Source organism: Pan paniscus, chromosome 16 (genome assembly GCF_029289425.2).
Source record: "Pan paniscus chromosome 16, NHGRI_mPanPan1-v2.0_pri, whole genome shotgun sequence".
Classification (NCBI taxonomy): domain Eukaryota; kingdom Metazoa; phylum Chordata; class Mammalia; order Primates; family Hominidae; genus Pan; species Pan paniscus.
Window position 1 is genome coordinate 63,501,426 of NC_073265.2, and position 21,362 is coordinate 63,522,787.

General features: G+C 51.4%; 1 protein-coding gene across 7 annotated transcripts in view; it reads left to right on the top strand.

The window, feature by feature from the left end:
* CCDC33 (coiled-coil domain containing 33) overlaps positions 1-21,362 on the top strand; it is a 101,721-nt gene that overhangs the window by 39,066 nt on the left and 41,293 nt on the right. For all 7 annotated transcript variants that reach the window (XM_055098245.2, XM_055098242.2, XM_055098243.2 and 4 more), the window contains exons 8-10: positions 5,613-5,742; positions 6,318-6,451; positions 7,428-7,499. In XM_055098245.2, coding sequence (XP_054954220.1) covers positions 5,613-5,742; positions 6,318-6,451; positions 7,428-7,499 — 336 coding nt within the window. The remainder of the gene's footprint in view (positions 1-5,612; positions 5,743-6,317; positions 6,452-7,427; positions 7,500-21,362) is intronic.

The following is a 21,362-nucleotide window of genomic DNA, read 5'->3' on the forward strand; positions in this document are numbered from 1 at the left end:
CAACATTCCTAGGGGCCTTGGGGGACAGAGGGATTTTTGGAGGTCCCTCCTATTGTCTGCCCACCAGTGCTTATGTCTGGCATAGCAAAAATAGAACAAGACACCCCTTTGGAGCCCAGGCTTCATTTAAAGGCAAAGACATTTGAAGAAGGCTCAGACATGGGGTAGAGTGATGGTGGTGGGGAGAAGTGGGACAAAGGGGGACCCTGGGGACAGAGGCTTCAAACCCAAACCAATCCTTTGCCTGATTTCCCTAGAGTTACCTCACACATGGCCCTGCATTTGCCCAGAAAATTAAGAACCAATCAGCAGGCTGTCCCAAGGGGCAAGAGGCACTGCCTGCTTTAATGAGTGTGCCCGCTCCCACCCCCAGGCTTTCTCTGGCTGTCTTTGCTGCCTAACTAGTCTGGGTGGGAGAGGTGCCACTCACTACAGAGACTTGTTCCCAATGCCTTTTGCATGTGTGAGACCCGGTCCAGCAATGGCAGGACACCTGTTGAACATCACCCAACCCCATGGCAGCTGGGCCAGGTTGGGAATTTGCTGGCAGCTGGCACAGAGGTGCCCAGATGCAGCAGCGAGAGAACAGGAGCAGGCTGCTGTGGTAAGGAGGGGTGGGGATTGCCCGGGCAGAGCCGTACCTGGAGGAGCACCAGTCAGCAGCCTGAGCTCAGTCTTCACACAGACCCCTGCCCTGTTCCCTTTGAGCGTCAGTCCCCTCATCTCTACAGTTGAGGAGGTGGGATTGGACTTGGTAATTTTAGGGCCTGCCCTCTCTGACATCTTGGGGGGCTGTGATTTCTCACCAACTGTCACCGTGCAAAAGCACTGTTTGACCTGGGTTTGACCCCAGCTCTGTGACTTACTGGCTGCATGACCTTTGGTAAGCTGCTCCTTTCTCCAGACTCATTGATTCCAATCTGTTAGGAGAACTCAAAGGATAATCTTTGCAAAGTGTCCAGGCCCAGGGTCCAAGGTAAATGGGTTCCACTCTTAACAGAGCTGTACCTCCCCTAGTGCCAGTGTCCCCTCTGAGGCCAGCCTCACCACTGCCCTTTTCACATCTGGCTCCAAGTAAAAGAAACCCCAACTTGGATCGGCTTAAATACTAAGGATATTTATTGTCACACAGCACATCAACTCACGACATAGAATGCTGCCAGAATTGGTGGATGCTCAGGCTCAGAAGCGTCCTCGAGGTCTCAGGATCTTTCCAACACCCCGAATTACCATCTTCAGCTGGCTAACGGCTCATGGGGGCACTTCACCCAAATAGAATGAAAGGCCAGCAGATAAGAGGCAGCCTCTCTCTTTTTTTTTTTTTTTTTTTTTTGCGACCAAGTCTCTGTTCCCCCAGGCTGGAGTGCAGTGGCGCAATCCTGGCTCACACTGCAACCTCTGCCTCCTGGGTTCAAGCAATTCTCCTGCCTCAGCCTCCCGAGTATCTGGGATTACAGGCGAGCACCACCATGCCCAGCTAATTTTGTATATTTAGTAGAGATAGGGTTCAACCATGTTAACCAGGCTGATCTTGAACTCCCGACCTCTGGCGATATGCCCACCTTGGCCTCCCAAAGTGCTGGAATTACAGGCCTGAGGCACCGCACCCAGCAGCACCCTCTCTTCTTGTAGGTGGTTTTAAAGAGCAACTGGAAACCAACCTTACCCAGCCATCCCTCAGCAGACCTCCTTCCTGTCTGATTAGCCAGGATTGGGTTACATGCACTTCCCTGAGCCAATCACTAAGGAGGGGTGTGGCTCTGCCTTGCTGGTATAAATGTGGAAGGTTATGGAGGCGGAGCCACCCGAACCCAAGGGCCATCTGCTGGTGATGAGGCAAGGAGGGGCATGGTGGTGGGCTAGGTGGCCCTCAGTGGAGCCTGGTGATGATGGCAAAGGCTGAACTGGTGAGTTAAGGGGTAGATGGCCTGTCGGACTTCACCTGGTCCAGCCTGCTGGAACCAACATAGGGTGGGCCGTGTAAGTTACTCCTACCCCGGCACCTTGGAAGGGGCCCATTGCCCAACAGGCTGCTCCTGTTGTTCTGGTCTCCTACAGAGCTGGAGTGGAGCTCCGGGAAGCCATGTGTGCCCACCACCATCCCCTCCTCTCTCAGCCCCACAGCTGGCCTGTCCCCAAGCTCTCCTGGGGCCCCTTCCATCCCCACAGACCCTGCCCTAGTGCTGGCCTCCCCTCAGGCCCCTGCCATCCATTCTCTGAGAAGCAGCCAGGGCATCCCCTGCCTAGCCCTTCCCCTGGGCCCCCTGTCACTATCACGACAAGGCAAATCCCACTCTCAGCCAGGTCCACAGGCCCTGTGCCCTCCAGCCTCCTGGCTTATGGCTCCAGCTCATACAGGCATTCTGCAGCCCCACTGGACGGCTTGCTGTTCTCCACACCCACGCTGCCCCTTCCCACCTCCAGCCTCCACCTCTGCTGCACTCGCAGTCTGGAATGGCCTTCCTCTTCCTTACCTACTGCCCTTGTCCTTCAGGTCCTCCCTGAGGAATGGGGTCAGAAGTCATGGCTTTCTCCTCGCACACCCCAGCTCCCACAACCACAGCTTGCTTAGGACTCTACATGTCTGTGTGTGTGTGTGTGTGTGTGTGTCTGTCTGTCCCCTATCCTCCTGGATGATGGTGGGCTACAGGGTCGGGGGCAGAGTCTGGCTCTAGCAGCACCCCACAGGCATCTGGCATGGAGAAGCCCCCCAGAGTCAACATTTGCTGAGTTCAGTGAAGTTGAACTTACATCTTAATAGCAAAACATCCATTGTCTCCTTTAACCTTACAACAGGCTTTCAAAGTGAGGAGTTTGAGGCATATCCCCATGGGATGATGGGAAAAGTAGGTCCCAAAGAGGAGAAGGGACTTGAAGGCCACACAGCAAGGTTGAGGCAGACCCAGGCCCAGAACCAAGGGGTCCTAGCTCCCTAGAGACCCCAGCCCAGCATCTGCTCCCAGCAGCTACTCCTCCAGATGGCGGCCACTATGCCTGGGCAGAGCAGGCAGAGGTGGATGTGGGTGGGCCCAGGGGAAATGAGGCGGTGGGCGTGGAGGGGCCATGGAATGAAGGCTCTGTCCCCAGGGGAAGCAGGTCTGCCTCCATGGCTGGGGGTTAATGGCTTTTCTGAAGATCACAGCTGAGGGTTAATGACATTCCGTAATTCCACTACCGCTGTGGCCCTTCCCATTAGCATCTGCAGGCGATGCCTGCCTCTCCCCGCCCCCATCCTGCACACACATCAGCCACAGCACCCTCACCAGGGCTCTGGTGTCAGACTGCAGGTCTTCTAACTTTGAGTTCCCACCACTCCTGCCTGCACATGCACAAGACAGGCTGACCCTCCCTCCCCAGTCCTAGGTCTGAAGTGATCTTTCCTAGGTGACTTGCCCTGGGAAACTACTCAGGGAAAGGGCTGTTCCTTATTGGGCAGGCAGCACTCACCACCTCTGGCTTCATAGGCTCCATTTAGACACATGAATAGGTCCCAGAAAGGGCAGCTAGTGTCTACTAAATAACCCTCTTCCAGGGTAGGAGCAAGGTATGGACGGCAGGGGACTGAGTCACAGGTGCCCCAATGCCTGGCAGACAGTCCCAGCCATGTGGACCCTCCTGCACCCAGGAGAATGGGGTGGCTCTGGGAGGGACATGGTTTGGGGATCAATCTTGAAAGATCACTCCCAAGCCCCACAGAAGTCAGAACCAACTTCTCTCACCGGACCTGTTGGCCAAGCTCCCATAAGAAGTGGGATGCTCCCATCATTGCAGTCTCTGTTCAGGTGTCCAGGGCACCCTAGCCCTGCAGTGACTGCAACCCATCTCCCCAGGGGCAGGGGCAGACATAGCTGAGCCTTGGGCTGGGCCTGGACAAACCAGGCCCATTAGTGTGACCGTCATCAGCACCCTGCCACTGTGGGGAAGTGGACCTACACTGATATTTCATGATCCTGCATCAATAACTCCTGGAGCCGCAGTGCATTTGTGCTGACCTTTTCGAGCAATGACTGATTCCTGTGGGGGAGCAGGAGGTGGGAGCGGCTGCTATTGTTGCTGACAGCCCCTGGCTGGGGAACAGAGGCAAGGCAGCCACTTGGTGGGTCTGTAGCAACGACCTGCAGCCCTGCCCTGTGCTGGGACCCTGCAGGGCTGCCTGCTGGGAGTTACGGGCCGATGGCCATCTCCCATCTCCCACCTTCTGGCCTTGGCAGATGCTGGGCCTCCCCCTGGAGTCTCTCCTCATTTCAGGCATCCTCTGCACAGGGTGTGCTCAGTGCCACTCCACATTTTTGATTGTGCTGTTTTCCCATCCTGAAGACCTTTATCCCTCTCTTCACCCAGCCAGACCTTCCTTCAGAGCCTTTCTCTGGTTCTGCTTCCTTTAAGGAGGCTTTTCTGACCACGCATGGGAATATTTCCTATAGCTCTCTTATTGGGCAGTGCTACAGTTAATACTGTCTTGTTTCATTGTTTAAATCATATCCATGTGTGTGCCCTAACTGCTGACCTAGGGTGCCATCAAGTCCCCCGAGCGCCCACTGGCCCACACTGCGGGCACACGGAGCCTCTGTAGTCTGCAGAGATGTCTTGGCCTCTGCAAGGGGCTGGGGAAACTGTGTGGGAAAGAGAGGGGCTGGTGACACAGACAGAGGTCATGTCTAACTTGGCATCTGTGACACCACCAGCCATGGGTGTGAACACAGATACAACACTTTAGGAAAACAGTTTACCAATAATGAATGAGGTGTCCTAAAATACACATGTCCTATAACCCAGCAATTCCATTTTAGGTAGTTGTACTAAGGAAGTAATTTGCGACATGAAGATATGTAGCAGAGAACGTTCAATGCAGTGTTATTACAGGGAAAAATGGGAAGGAAGAAATCAGGGCACTTGGACATGAACTTCATATCCTGAAGTTACTCAAGTCATGGGTTATGAGCTTTCTGTGACTTTGGATCTGCTTAGGTTTTACTGGCAAATGAAAAATGCAGGATGCTAGAATGGTGATTATACACAAAATATACACAGAAAAAAACTAGGAAGAAGCACAGTTTTATGAATTATTGTGTTTATCATAGGAACACAGGAGGTGTTTTTCTTCTTCCTATTTTTCTGCATTTTCCTAAATGTATTTATTACGTGTGTGCTGCATTTATTTATTTATTTATTTATTTATTTATTTATTTTATTTATTTATTTAGAGACGGAGTTTCGCTCTGTCACCCAGGCTGGAGTACAGTGGCGCGATCTCATCTCACGGCAACCTCTGCCCCCCCGGGTTCAAGCAGTTCTCCTGCCTCAGCCTCCTGGGTAGCTGGGATTACAGGAGTCCCCTACCACACCTAGCTAATTTTTGTATTTTTAGTAGAAACGGGGTTTTGCCATGTTGGCCAGGCTGGTCTTGAACTCCTGACCTTAAGTGATCCACTTGCCTTGGCCTCCCGAAGTGCTGGGATTACAGGCGTGAGCCACTGTGCCCAGCCAGCTTGCTTTTATAGTTGGGAGAAACATTTGTGACAAATCTAGATACACAAAACCAAATATCTGAGTATGCCTTGATTTGGGAGAAGCTGTGGCCCCCACCACCTGCTCCTACTCTCTCCCTCCAGCTGTCCAAGCCTGGGGGACCCCCAGAGCAGCCCCTGTGGAATCAGTCCTTCCTCTTCCAAGGCCGAGATGGAGCTACCAACTTCTCAGAAGACACAGCCCTGGTGCTGGAGTACTACTCCTCAACTTCAAGTACGTGACCCCTGGTGCCTCGCCAGGGCAGCCATGCCTCAGGAGATTTGTATTATGAAAGGGTGTTCAGACCATCCCACCTCTGCCTCCCACAGGGATGGATGGTTCCCAGGTGTCCAGGCGGCTTCCTAATGCAGGCAGAGGAGAGCTGGCTGTGTTCCTTGTCCACAGGCCAGGACACGTGGGCCTGTCCCATACTAGGTCTTGGCCCCAAGCTTTGTTTTATTGCACCCATCAGTGATGGGGGAGGGCTGGAGCCCTCGGAACTCACAGAGAGGGGTGAGGGAGATGGGCTTCAGAAACCAGCTGATCCACAGTTTTCTGCACTGTGGGATTGAAGCCCCCAAAGGGTAGAGACGAGGCTGACGTATATAAATTCCCAGACACACAGAGTATGTTTAGAGTTGGCTTTGAGTTCACAAAGCCCTGAAGATGAGAAGAGGATGTATGTGCAGGGAAAGGCCAGGAGGCAGGAAAGCAGGCGGCGGGAGACAGGAGGACTGGATGTCAGGTATTAAAGGATGGAGCCGAGGTGGGGGCTTTGGCAGGAGCCCTAGTTGATCCTTCCCCCACAGTGAAAGGCAGCCAGCCGTGGACCCTCAACCAGCCCCTGGGCATCTCTGTGTTGCCGCTAAAGAGCTGTTTGTACCAGAAGATGCTGACAGGGAAAGGCTTGGACGGGCTTCACGTGGAGCGGCTCCCCATCATGGTGAGCCCCCTGCCCTGAACTGGGCCCCTAGCGTGCCCACCTGGCTCCACCCTGCCTCACCCTGCCCCACCTCACCACACCTCCATAGGAGAATTTGGCTTCTCCAGAAGCTTCTGTCAAGGCACCCACCAGGGAAGCCACCCAGTCTAGAAGTGAGGAGCTCCCTGGAACCCCAGAAGCCAGTCTTGCCTCTGGGACTATGACGAACCAAACCAGAGAAATTGCCCCTGAGCAACTTGGGAGACAAGTACAGGGTGACCCTGTGAGACAGTGCAAGAGTTCAGGCTTTCAGCCAGCCAGACCCTGATTTGAACCGCAGTTCAAATCCTCACTGTGGAAATTCAGGCACATTACTGAACCACGAGAGTCCTCGTCTGTAACATAGGAGAAGCACGCCAAGTACACAATCTCTGTGTATAACAAGAGAGTTCAGAGCTCAGGCTCTAGAGCCAGACTGTCTGGGTCCAAATTCTGGTTCCACCACATACCAGCTAACATGACCATGGGAAAACTACTGAAAGTGTCAATGCCTCAGTTTCCTTGCCTATAAAATGGGTACATGGCAATAGCACTTTTTTCATAGGGTTGCTGTGAGATTTCATGAGAAAACCCATGGAAAGCACTTAGAGTAAGTTCTCAACAAGAATGAATAATATCGTTACCATCATTCTCTATTCCTATGCCACCATTTCCCCTAAAATACTTCTGGCCATCCTGACATAATAGACCTCAATGAATGAGAATCTCTCTGTCAGATGAGCCTGGTAGTGCCAGACAGGTCTCTAGCGGGGTTTAGAAGGGGTGGTGTGGAGGCAGTTTGCGAGGGCAGAAGCAGGAGGCCAGCTCACACCTCCCTCCCACCCTCCTGGGTGCAGCCCGCAGGTGACACCTTCCAGAGAAATCCAGAACAGTAGGTGGGGCAGAGGCGGAAGCTGCCCTGGCCAGCATGGTCTGAGTGCTCCCTTTTCCTCCCCAGGACACCAGCCTGAAAACTATCAATGATGAGGCCCCCACAGTGGATCTCTCCTTCCAGCTGCTTTCCTCTGAGGTAAGGCTGTGGGCCAGGGGAGGGTCAGGGCCAGCAGGCACATGTCAGTGAGATCCAACTTCCTTCACAATTGCTGGCTTTGTTCAGGGACTTCTGGGAGGATGGGACTACTACTTTGCATAGAAACGTCTAAGGGTGATTTGAGACTCCAGACAAACATAGAGAGAGCTGGGATTAGGAAGAGGAGAGTTGTGAGCAGAGGGCCACCCAGACCTTGGAGTCAGCCTCTGACCAAGCCCAAGCCAAGTCTGGCTCACAGGGATCGAGGTTCTGCAAGGGTGAGCTAGGATATCAGTTTTCTATTGCTTTATAACCAAATTAGCAGCTTAAAACAATGCCCATTTATTAGCTGACACTTCTATATGTAGGTCCCATGACACAGGGTGGCTGGAATCAAGATGTTGGCAGGGTCGCATTCCTTTCTGGGGGTTATGGGGAGGAATCTGCTTCCAAATTCATTCAGGTAGCTGCCACAATCCAGTTCCCTGCAGTGCCGGACTCACATCCCGGTCTCCTTGCAGGCCGTCAGCCGGGGCGGCTCTCAGCTCCTGAAGGATGCCCACATGCCCCCTCACAATGGCCCCGTTCATCTTAAGCCAGCAGGCATGTCCAGTCCCTGTCACACCTCAAAACTCTGACTTCCTCTTCTGTCAGCAGCCACAGAAAACTTTTAGAGGTGCTTTTAGAGGGATTTTAGAGGGGCTGGTGTGATAAGGTCAGGCCATTCTAATCATCTTCCTATCTTAAAGTCAACGGTGCCATGTAACAAACATAATCCCAGGAGTGATCAGTCATCATATTCACGGGTTCCAAGAATGAGGGTGTAAAATCTTGGAGGCCCGTTTTTGGAATTCTGTCTACCACAGCTGGGTTGGTCCAAATGTGAAGACACCCAGGGCTAAGCCCTGCCTGCTGGATGAGCCTCGATCCCTCTAGCTAGCTACACCTGGTCTCAGCCCAGCTTAGACCCTGCTCATTTGGCTGCAGTGCACATGCCAGGCACCCGCTGGACTTTCCCTCTTTCCTCTCAGTGGTGCTGGGATGTGGGTAGTTTAGGACCATGAACCCAGAAAGTGTTTGCAGGGACTAATGTCCGCGCCAACCCACTCCTGCCTTCTTCCCACGCAGGAAAAATATCCACCAGCTCTGGGGTGGCACTTGGCTCTGTGACCTCACTCATGAAGAACACAGGGAATCCTATGGTGTGGGGTATGAGGAGTATATCTGGGTTGGTACCAGCCTGAAAGTGCCTTTACAAGGCCTCTGGAGAGGGCCTGAGACCCCATTAGCACTCCCTGCTATAGGTGTTCAGGATTGCTCTCTCAAGGGTAGAAGCAACAAACCCCAAGAAAGAGGAACCAGAATCTTGGAGAAAAAGGTCACAAACTTCCCAGTTTGGAGCCCAACCCTCCGGGGCCTCTTCCCAAGGTATAGAGTCTGCCTGTGGCCACTGGCCACTGCCAGCCCCTCCCCACCTCCCTCTGTCTCCTGCCCCTTCCACTGGGCATGTATATCCTGGGACTAAAAGGAGCGTCAGGTGCCCCTGGTCAGGGGACTGACTAGTGGGCCCACCAGGCAGGCAACAGGCAGGTGGGCAGAACAGTTTCCCCATTGCCCAGGGGCTGGGCACAAAGGTCTCCAGTAATGAATTATTCACCGGAGCTGTGCTAAGTGCAGAATTAATCCCTTTCCTTCCAGCTGGCGGCCTCACTAAATTATCCCTCCAAGTCATGCGGGAAAATGCTGCCGAATTCATTTAGCTGCTGAGTGTTTTGATCTGGGCCTTGTGATTTTAGCGTCTCCTTCCCCCAACCCCCTCCCCCTGGAGGCGGGTAAAAAACCTTTTAGTAATGGATTTCTGAGAAGAAAGGAAAAGAAAGGGGATCAGGATTGGGTGTGTACCAAGAAAATAGTACTAGCAGAAATTCAGATTCTGCAGCCAAGAATTCACACACACACACACACACACACACACACACACACACCCTCTACATATACACTCTCAATCACGTGTGAATATCTACACACGGTCACAGACACACAGATGTGTGCACACATACCTTGGCAAGAAGGATGCACACTCTTAACGCGTATGTACACGCTCTCACATATATGCAAACTGACACACAGACGTTTTCACACCTGCAGTGGCACACACGGAAGCTAAATCTCTTTGTAGTGGAACTATTTCTTGGTAAACTATGAGAATTGGCCAATAACTGACTCCCTTTGATTCTAGAATCTTGAAGACCAATTTAGGAGCCTAAGTATAAAGTGCTAATGTGGTTAAATTCACCATGAAGTCCTTGCAGCTGCAGCACCCATTCATTTATTCTTTTATTCCATGTATATTTGATGAGGAGTCACTGCATGTCAGGTACCATGCAAGGCAAGAAGTAGAATTTTGGCTGCCATTGTGGATTGAAATGGGGAGAAGGAGGGGTTGGCAGCCATGGACCTCATTTTGATTTGAGCTCACACCTTCATTGGGCTTGGACATGGCTCTCTAGTGTCTGAGCCCTTTTGGCATCCTTCTCCCTAAGGGATGGCAGGAAAGTGTTGAGAATTCATGAACAGGTCAGATGGCATTGCAGCTAAGTCTAAAGGGGCCCATCCCCTTCTCCATCCCTCATCACCACCTTCACTGCAATACCATCATTGTTCTCTATGCAACTGCAAACATTTATGAAGCACCCACATGAGCAATTGCTGTTCTGGATTTTAGGAATATTACATTGAAGAAGAAGAAGAAAAAAAAACAATCAGGCCCTGTCTTTCTAAAGCTTGCATTCTTAGCAGGGAGTATGGAACAGACAATAAACAAATAATTCATATCAGCTAATGATAAAGGGTCTGAGGAAACTCAAACAAGGTGACATGGTACGGAGTCCTTGAAGGGACTATTTGGACTCCTCATGGTAGCTGAGTACGGTGATGAGCTAAGCTGCTATAACAAAGAGATCAGGTTCCTGCCCCCTTATTGTTGCGCCTAAGGTGTTGCCTGCAACTTCATCATGGAAGGTACCTGGTATTCATCTCTGCATCCTAGACTTTGGGAAGGCAGCAGCAGGGCTGGGGCCATCAACTCTTCCACCCTTTAAATCAAATATTGCATAATGGGTCCAGAAGCCACCACCTGACACCTGGAGGTCTTAGAGTCCTGTGGACACTCCAGCAGCCGAGGCTTGTGATATTGGGCCTCTCAGGCCCCTCGTTCACATGGTCAACAACTCCATCCTAGGGGTAGCTCTTTGCATGTGGTCAGACATGGTCAGTGCTGTCACAGAGTGGAAATGCTTCAGGAGAAATGAATGCGCATGCCCTATTTGGGCCCAGCCCCAGTCTGAAGACATAGGCTCTTTCCCATGAGCCTCCATGTCCAGGAGTTTCGGGCACAGGCTGTCCTGGATAATTGGACATTTTGGTGAACACAGCTTCCCCACACCCGCCACTACCACGTCACCCATTCTCAGAGCTTTCAGAACCAGCATGGTGAAATTTGCAAATAGTCAGAGACAGCAGTGGCCTCTCTCAACAGCCCACACTGGACAGCAATCTCCCTGGCAGCACGTGGTCATCCCAGTCTCTCCTCCTGTGCTGCCATGACAGACAGCTCACTACCTCCAGAAGCAGGCCTTCCCATGGCTGAGTGATAGAAATGGCCACCCCACATGAGCTCAACCTGCCTCCTGGGGACCTCCCTCTGCCACAAGCTCCTGGCTTTGCCCCCGAGGCTGCAGGGCGACCCCAGCAAGCCTCCTACATAGATCACATAGTCAGCCAACACTTTTGAGGGCAGACTAGATAACAAAGCCTGCAGTCTCAGTGAATGGCAAGAGGTGGTGGTCTCTGGTTTGGAATATTGCACTTGAAGGTGGTTGGTTGGTGATGGGTTCGTTTTTTACCCTCTGGTAGGACTTCTCTAGTCATTTGCTGCTTAAAGTGATCTGCATTAAGATGGCTTGTGTGTGTAGGTGAGTACGTATATGAACACACACAGATCACACAAAAACTAGAAAAACATGTACACTCATATACAAAAACACATACACAGAAAACTTCCCTTTATTGCACATTCAGTAGGGACTGGCCTTTGAGGTCCATTAGGCTCTAAAAATCCATGAGTCTGGCTGGGTGCGGTGGCTCACGCCTGTAATCCCAAGACTTTAGGAGTCTGAGGCGGGCGGATCATGAGGTCAGGAATTCAAGACCAGCCTGGCCAACATGGTGAAACCCTGTCTCTACTAAAAATACAAAAATTAGTTGGGTGTGGTGGTGGGTGCCTGTAATCCCAGCTACTTGGGAGGCTGAGGCAGGAGAATAACTTGAACCTGGGAGGTAGAGGTTGCAGTGAGCCAAGATCATGCCACTGCACTCCAGCCTGGACAACAGAGCAAGACTGTGTCTCAAAAACAAAAACAAACAAACAAAAAAACTCCATGAGCCTATGGCTACTCCACATACACACACACACAGAAACCTTTGGTCTCCTCCATTCCTCCTCTGATCTCAGCCTCTTCTCTTTGAAGAGTGTGATGTGGTCTCTGGGGAGTCTACACTTCCCCAGGCAAAGCAGCTTGGCTCTCTTAATGAACTGGTTTCGAGATCCCACAGCATCCTGGGTGCCCTCCAGCTTGCAGCCAGCCTCTTTGAAGTGAGGCCCACACTGCCCAGGTTTCCTGGGCTGACCTTGTGGATTGGAGCCTGGCATGCACACAGTAGGTGCTCACTGCATCAGTTCCTGCCTCTCTGCCTGGAAATGCACCTCCCCATGAGGTGGGACAAGTTCATGCCATCATCTGGGTATACAGCAACATTTCTCCTCTTGCATTTAAGATTTTGGATCCATCACCTTGCCCAGATAGGGCACCAGGCAGAAGTAGGGCCTCTCAGATGGGTGGCCACACCCTCCTCAGCCCACAGCCCACAGAGATGCTGGGATGACGTGAAACCCCCTGGCTTCCTGGGAGTATAGAGAGGGTGCATTTGAGGAGAGGTGGTAGTGGCACCTGCTGCCACCACTGAGGGGAGGGGCAGGTGCCATGGTCCCATCTGACCTTCCCCCTCCCTCTTCCCCTCATAGGGAGGGAGGGGGGCAAGTCTTTGATGCTACTCTGGTGGCTTCTTTTCAGACTAGTTACAAAGATCTCTCTGGAGACCAGCCCAGAGTGAGGACAAGTGGCCATTAGCAAATATAGAGGAAAGGGCAGGGGACAGGCAGCATCATGCTGGCTTTTGAAGAATTTTTATAGATTTTTTGTAAGCCACACCTGACACCCCTGGGCTGGTCCTTAGAGAAACTGCAACACAAACCTCCCTCCATTTCTTCCCCAAGCACAGCGGCTTGAATGGGCCAGTGCCCAGGGCAGCACAGCAGTCTCCTCCACTGGTTCTGCCCTCTGAAGGCTCTGTTCCCACCCCCAAGACTCCATCTGTGAAAACACTACCATAAGGATGGATCCAGAGAGAGAGACCCTTTCCCTGCCACCATCTCACACCATCCCTCACTGCCCTCCTTTCCACACCCAAAGCCTCTGCCCTCCTATCCTCTCATTGCCTCAGGTCATTTGGTAGGAGGCAGAGGAGACAGATCCACCCCTTACCCACAGGTGCCCTTTCCCTCACCTGCTCAGGTTCTAGGTCCAGTGTAGAGCTCTTCCCATCTCATCCAAAGAAAACTTAGAGCTGGGCGTGGTGGCTCTGGAGAGATTAAATCTGTACACCTGTAGTCCCAGCACTTTGGGAGGCCGAGGTGGGCGGATCACCTGAGGTCAGGAGTTTGAGACCAGCCTGGCCAACATGGAGAAACCCCATCTTTACTAAAAATACAAAAATTAGCTGGGCTTGGTGGCAGGAGCCTGTAATCCCAGCTACTGGGAGGCGGAGGTTGCAGTGAGCCGAGATCACACCACTGCACTCCAGCCTGGGCGACAGAGCAAGACTGTCTCAAAAAACAGAAAACAAACAAACAAATCAAAGGAAGCTTAGGATGGGGCAGGAGAGACATGAGAGTCTGTGCTTTCACAAGGCCAACCTGGCCCCCAGGTCACAGACTCTGTGTGGGAGCAGGGCTGGCCATCCCACCTCTCCTCCTGCGCTGCCATGACGGAGGCTCCTACCTGCTTTCCACAATGCCTGAATCCCCCTATAGTGTTCCCTGCCTTGGGGACAATATTGGCCTCCCTTGGTGATCATGCAACTCCCATGCTGCCCACTTCAGAGAGAAGGAACTGAACAGTCCCTCCAGAACACACACAGAGTTTGACAGACTCTACTTGGTCACTTCCCATGACAGAGAGCTCATTACCACCCAGGATGCCCTCTCCATCCTCTACTAGCTCCCTTCTAAACTTCCTTCTGTCTCTCTTCAATTTCTTCCCCCTGGCCCTGCCTTTTCCTCCCAGAGGCCAACTCCAGAGAAGTCAGGGCCTATAACCATGTCAGCCCTACTGACATTTGCAAACTATTTATGGCATCTCCAGCCTGAACCCACTCTCATTCCCCTTCCTCTTTGTAGCACTTGGTTTCTGATTCTCGTCCTGCTGATTGTCTCCTCTTGACAACATTCCTGTTAAAGTATCCCCCAAAACTGTGGGGCCCAATCAGCATTAGAGGTAGAGTAGGAACATCACTCCCTCTCTCTGAATACATTCTCCCCTTTGGTGCAGCTAAAGCCTAGCTTTGGTTCTATTTTAGTATTTATCAAAGCAGTGAGGGTCTGTTTAGAGCCAGAGTCCGACTCTGGCACATCAGTAAGCAGCATGTCTGCATCTTGCCTCCCTGCTGTTCTATACTGAACTTAGACAGGGTTTCTCTCCCCTGTGGTATTTCACCTTTTTTATCTCAGCCCATCTTCTAAGCTTGAGATCATTCTGGACCCTGATTTTATCATGCAACACACTCACAGCCCCATCTGTACCCCCAACCCCAAGCTCCAGGTCATCTGTGGAGGTGGCCAAGACACTTGAAGTGCTGCAATGTCCACCTTGTAAGCCTGTAGACCTGGGCTTGAATCTGGATCTTCCATTTGATCTTAGCCATCCTGAGTTTCACTGTTCTCATCCATAAAAGGGGATTGTAATCCCTACCAGCCAGGAACATAGTGAAGATTGAATGAGGAAGCATGTGCAGGTACCAAGCACAGTGTCCTGCAGATGCTCGGTAAAGGGATCTCTTAGTGTCTTTCACCCAGGTTTCTGACAAACATGCTGAACTCATCAGGGATGAGGACAGGGCTCCCGGGGGAGGGGAGTTGGTGGAGCCCTGCGAACCCATCACTCGGTGCCCGCCCCTCATGACAGCTGCTCCACCAGCTTCGCATCCATAAGGACATCAGGAGGCCTTGTCAGGTGCTGAAGATAAACATCGCCAGCACCACATTTGGTCTCGCTGCAATTTTCTGAGAATGAAATGGGGGAAGAGACAGACAACCATCTCTCCAGAAGCCAGACTTGCTGAAGTCCTCAATGTACCCTGCCCTGAGTTGGGGGCTGTGGAGCCTAGGAGCTCCCAGGCCAGAATGGGAAGGGCTGGATGGAGAGGCATACTGCTTCCAATTGCTAGTCATTCCGAAGACCTGCTTTAGCTCATCTCAAATGTCTCACCAGGCTGGGCGTAGTGGCTCATGCCCATAATCCCAACACTTTGGGAGGCCAAGGTGGGCAGATCACTTGAGCTCAGGAGTTCGAGACCAGCCCGGGCAACATGGCAAAACCCCATCTCCACTAAAAATGCAAAAATTAGCCAGGCATCGTGTTGTGCACCTGTAGTCCTAGCTACTTGGGGGCGTTGAGGCAGGAGGATTGCTTGAACCTGGGAGGTTGAGGCTGCAATGAGCTGAGATGGTGCCACTTGGGGGTGCTGGGGCAGGAGGATTGCTTGAACTTGGGAGGTTGAGTCTACAGTGAGCTGAGATGGTGCCACTACACCCCAGCCTGGGCAACAGAGTGAGACCCTGTGTCAATTTATTTATTTTTTTAAATGCCTCACCAACCACAGAACCTAGTGTTGCCTTGAGAATGTGAGCCTACAACTCCCGGCTGCAGATGGTGTGTATTAAGTCAGAATGCAGAGATGACTGAGAAAACTGGACATTGAACACTCCCTTCCCTTGCTCTGCTCTCCCTGTGAGCCCAGTGCATAATTGGTAGATTGAAGAAGGGGGAGGGAAGGAATAGAGAGAGACGTGGCAGAAGCTTCTAGACAAAACTTCTCAGAAAATGGGAGTTGGTCTTGGGATTCCCCCCTTCTGAACACCCAACCACCTTAGCATAGACCTCCCTTCAGTGCCTTCAGCCAAGATGTATCTCTGGCCCAGCCAAGGTCATTCATTCATTCATTAACCATTTGTTAGGTTTCTTTTCCTTTTTTTTTTTTTTTTTTTTTTTTTGAGACGGAGTCCTGACCTGTTGCCCAGGCTGGAGCACAATAGCATGATCTCGGCTCACTTCAACCTCCGCCTCCTGGGTTCAAACGATTCTCCTGCCTTAGTCTCCCCAGTAGCTGGGATTACAGGTGCCCGCCACCACGCCCAGCTAACTGTTGTATTTTTAGTAGAGATGGGGTTTCACCATGTTGGCCAGGCTGGTCTCAAACTCCTGACCTCACGATCCACCTGCCTTGGCCTCCCAAAGCCATTTATTAGATTTCTAACCTGTGCCAAGCAGTAAAGCACCCCAACAGATCACTATCACCCATCTTACTAAGGGTCCTGGTTGAGATTGGTGCATTGAATATACAGAGGTCAGGGCAAGCATCACAGAAAGGCATGGTTTGAGCTCTGTTCCAAATAGTGGGTTGGAAATTGGCAAAGCAAGGGTGCTTCAGGCAAAGGGACCCCCATGTGCAAAGGCATGGAGGCATGACAGTGTCTGGAGCACATGACATATGAGAACTGTAATGGGCAGTGAGACTAGAAAGCTAGAAGAAGTCTAGATTGTAGAGGACCTGGGTGCTAGGGTGCAGGGTGAGGGCTTTATCATAAAGTGGTAGGAAACTAAGAAAGGTCTTGGAGCAGCAGTAGGATGTGATTTCATCTGTGTTGGAAAGGTCTGTCTGCATGAGAATAGGGGAAACCCAAGGGAAAAAAATAAATTCAGAAAGCCAGGTTTCAGGGTAACAAGAGTGAGCCCACAGTCAAACCACTGAGCCACAGGCAGGACTTTCATACTAAAATCCCCAACAGAATTTTTAAAAATTCTTATCAGTGGCGCCCCTCCTCTGGCCTCAAAACTTGCTTTGGGATTAACCCTCTAACACCACTTTCTGGCAAATGAATCATGGCCCCACCAAGGATTAACACTGGGGCCCTTCTTGGCTGGGAGACAGACCCGGAGCTTCAAACCCTACTGCAGCTGCAAGAGCATGCAGGATGCCATAAATGAGGCTCGCTGTATGCAGGGGAGGCAGCAAGCCCTCTTGGAGGGGCCTGTTGTCTGAGCTTCGCCTACAGCTGAAGAGATAAGAACCTACAACTGCAGCCACAGGAAATGACAAAGCAGTGACTGATCGGGGAACTGCTGCACAGGGCTCATTATGGCGCTTGCCAGTGGGCGAGACACCCTTATCAGGGAGAAAATTGCATCAGGCCTCCTGAATTACTAGCGATTGGAAGCAGATTTCTTGGGACTCACTTTGTTAGATACCTAATGAGCGGGCTACAGGCGGGCAGAGCCCAAAGCCAGCGGGGCGAGGGACAAATGTCTTTGTTAAACAGAATTTGTCAGTTTCCGCTTCAGGCCCCCTGGGGAGGGTTCAGGGCCAGCTAATTGAATTAAGAGCATGTGCGCTCCAGCAAGAAGGCTCAGGGCGGGGCGAGAGGCAGGCAGGCAGGCCGGAAGGCGGGCACTTTCAGCACCAAGGACAGCAGCTGCAGCCTGACTAGTCAGTAATTGTGGGGCAGGCTGGAACTGTTGCATTTTGCATGATTGGGGATCTAGGGGATGGAATGGGTAGGAGGAAGGCAGAGGATGTTGTGGGGAGGAGGGAGACAGGTGACCTAAGAAGCCTCAAGCCTATGATGCCATTGGCCTGGTCTGTCTCAACAGACCCAACTCTGCTAACAACAGTGAGTGCTGGGAGGAGTGAGGAAGGGATGTCTTCTCCCCAACCATGGCACTCACATGTGGTGTGGGCAGCTGCAACAACACAGGGAGCAGTGAGCTGAATGCTGGGTCTGAGCTAGTGCGTGGCCATGCATCTCTTTGAGCTTTCAAAGTCAATCTCCAATTATAGTCTTAATGAACCAGGATGTGCTGCAGCCACGAAGCCATGGGGACAGGGGCCACTTGTCAGCCCCAAGCTGCCCCAGCAGGCAGGGCAAGGCTTGTCAAATACAGAAGCAAATAAGTAGGCTTGTGGGGTGGGCCAGCAGCCCCCACCTTACCTGGAGGAAAGGAGAGCGAGGCAAGGCTGGGCTTGATTAGGAGGAGTTAGTCTTGGGAGGAGTTAGTCTCCAAGGCTCTTCCCATCCTCCACCCTGACTCACCATCTCCTATGGTTGGCTCTTTCTATGGTCTCGAGCAGCCTGGCCCTCTCTATGGTCTCAGGCAAGCTCCCTTCCTTGAGAAGCAAGGGGCTGAGGGCATAATTTCCTTCCCCAAATGTGAGCTGATTGAAGCTGTGGAGTCTAGAGAGGCAATGCTGACCCTAAAGAAGGAGAACTATTAGGGAGAATTTAGACATGATGGATCTCTTGGTGCCCGTCACCTCATGTGACAAAAGCAACTCCCTCTGATGTGCCCTGCGGGATCTGTGCTGTTTGGAGGTCTAAAGATTTCACTATAAAATTCACCTCTCCACCTTGCCTCCAAATCCCAGGCCAGGATGGATCCTGGCAAAGTTGAATGGGACAGGGGAATGGGAATGTGGGCAGAGACCTGCAGGCTGGGGAGGTACAGGCATGGAGCAGCCATGGGAGCAGATCCTGGCCAGGGCCAGCCCCAGGGTAGGGCAGGACAGAATCATTGAGTCTGGCAGGCACTACAGGAAGGGTGGCTGGAGCAGGAATGGGCAGGATAGACTTAAAGTCCATAGGTACTCTGCCTTGCCTGCCCTCCTTCCCAGAGCCCACCCCCACCTCACCCCATAAGAGACTGATGGGGTAAAGGCACTGGTCTGGACTGAGGGGTTGTTCCCACCTTTATTTTAGCTTTGTGATGAAATTAAATGGATTATACATGGTAAATTTCAGAATCCACATACAAGTACCTGGTGAGTGCCCAGCTCTGACCAGGGGCTCAGTAAATGTCAGCTCTGGGTTATTGCATTGACCCATCTGGTGCTGGGGCCACACTGAGTGGATGTCAGGGAGACAGGCTGTGGGGGAGGGAACTCCCTTGCAATTGTCCCTGCTTTCAGTACTGATGGGGGCACCTCTGGAGACCTCTCCCTTGATTTCATTACTTCTACTTCCTCTCCTAACTGGATTAGATGGCAGTCTATGAAATCCAGGGCATAGAGATTGGCTTTCTGCCTGGAAATGAGCAGAAATGTCATTATAGGTCCTGAATCAGCATCTCACCACAGCCCCAGGGGCCACCTGGTCAATGGGAAGGTGGTCTTTGCCCTGTATTTATGCTTTCCTTCATTCTCTCCTGCATTCATCCATCCATTCATCCACCCACTCATTCATCCATCCATCCAATATGCATTTTGTAGCTCTTCCTCTGCAGTCAATCTAGTGTTCAGCTGTTCTGAGAAAGAGACAGATGTGGTACTTTTTCCTATCTAAAACACATGGCCAGAAAACCCTAAACCATCTGACTCAGATGCTACCCTGGGTGTCTTCATGTCAGTGGGGAGCCTCCAAGTGAAGCCTGCCCTCTGTGAGCCATAGCTACTGAGAGGACCAGGTGGGAGAGAGAGCCAGGCCTGATGCCCACAGACAAAACAGGCCCAGGAGTCTTGGTCATGAAGTGCAGTAGGTGGCCTGCCAAAGTCAGCCTCGGGGTCCCCCAGTGTCCCACTCTTCCCATTCCAAGAGTCTTATTATAGCTGCTTTCTCTTTGGCGTTGTCTATTTTGCACCCATTTGATGGGGAGTTGGGGGATATAGAGCCCAGACTTAGCCAAATGCCTCTGTGTACTTATATGACTGTCCCTTACTCTATAGACATGGCCAGAAACATCTTCACATTAATGAATTTCTGCACAGCAAATTTTATTTGAAAGGGGCATAAAAGAATAATTACTTAAAGAATTTCAGTGGTAAAGTGAAGGGTCCTTGTCTCAATTCATTGAATTAGTATGCATGGACTTTCCTATAGAAGAACCACTTAAAAAGAGGCCCACCTGCACTCATTCCCTCTCTGGCTGTTCAGGGTCAAACACCTGGGCACCTCTAACTCTGAGCGCATCTGTACTGGTTGGCAGTGTGCCCATTGCTCTATTTATTTCTAGCACAAGACTCCAGACAGTGGAATAATTTGTCTGCTATGCAGCCAAGAGAGGATTCCAACAGCTGGTGCAGGGTGGAACTGGCTCACTTTTGAGGTCCCTGAAAACCCTAGGACTGCATGATTCTTTGAACAATGAGTATGTTTTAGAGATAACCATGAATTTCCAACAGGGCTTTAAAGTAACCCTTCCCCAAAGGGAGCACAGACATGTCCCTAAGCCCAAGGAACTTAAAATTTTATTTAAAAAAAAAAACAAAAAAAGCAGCCAGGCACAGTGGCTCACGCCTGTAATCCCAGCACTTTGGGAGGCCAAGGTGGGCAGATCACAAGGTCAAGAGTTCGAGACCAGCCTGGCCAATATGGTGAAACCCCATCTCTACTAAAAATACACAAAATTAGCCGGGTGTGGTGGCGGATGCCTGTAGTCCCAGCTACTCAGGAGGCTAAGGCAGGAGAATTACTTGAACTCAGGAGGTGGAGGTTGCAGTGAGCCGATATCATGGCACTGCACTCCAGCCCGGGCAAGAGAGCAAGACTCTGTCTCAAAAAAAAAAAAAAAAGAAAAACAAAAATAGCAGGCAAGTCTGGAATTAGCAACATGAAAGCACAGACAGCCAACTGCTAGACCAGAAGAACCCAGAAAACCTACAAGTCAGTGTGAGCTGAGACATCAAGGCATCCTTGGGGGTTGGGGGTGCTGGTATTTGAGTGGCATCAGACTTTAGACATATGAGAGTGATAATCCTGCCAAGGGAGAAGGAGGAGAACAGGAAAAGAACATGGAGGGAGACGAAGGCTCATCAGAATATACAGAGAGGAGAGACTGTCTGCTTAATGGGTGGTAAGATTGAAGGATGATAGAGGAGATGAAATGGAAAATAGGTCTACATAGCAAAGGGTGTCAAAAGAGTGTAGGATTTTAGAAGCTGTTGTTACTGCACCAAGTGTGGGTGCCAGAGATGGCATAATTCATTTATTCTTCCACCAAAAATGTATTGAGTGCCTACAATGAGCCAGACACTAGGGATAGACAAGGTTCCTTGCTGACATGGGACTCACATCCTAGCATGGGCATTTGCAGAAGGAAGGCAGTTAAGAAGTAAATGCATTTTTAAATTTTCTGGTAGAGTAGGTGCTATGAACACAGTAAAATGGGATAAATGAATAGAGAGTATATTGGAAGTGGGATTACTTTAGATAGAGTGGGCCTCTATCTCAAAGGGTAGGGACCCTCTGAGCAGATCACATCTGGGCTGAGACTTGAATGATAAGAAGGAGACAGCTGCGTAAGGATCCCTGAGGACCTCCAGGAAGAGAACAGCAAATGCAAAGGCCCTGAGGCAGGAGCTAGCTTGGCTTGTTGGAGGAACAGCAAGGGCCATGTATTTGGGACCCGGTGAGCAAGGGGCAGATGGTAGGAGGTGTGCACGGGCCAGCCATGCAGGGCCTCCTGAGCCATGAGGAGG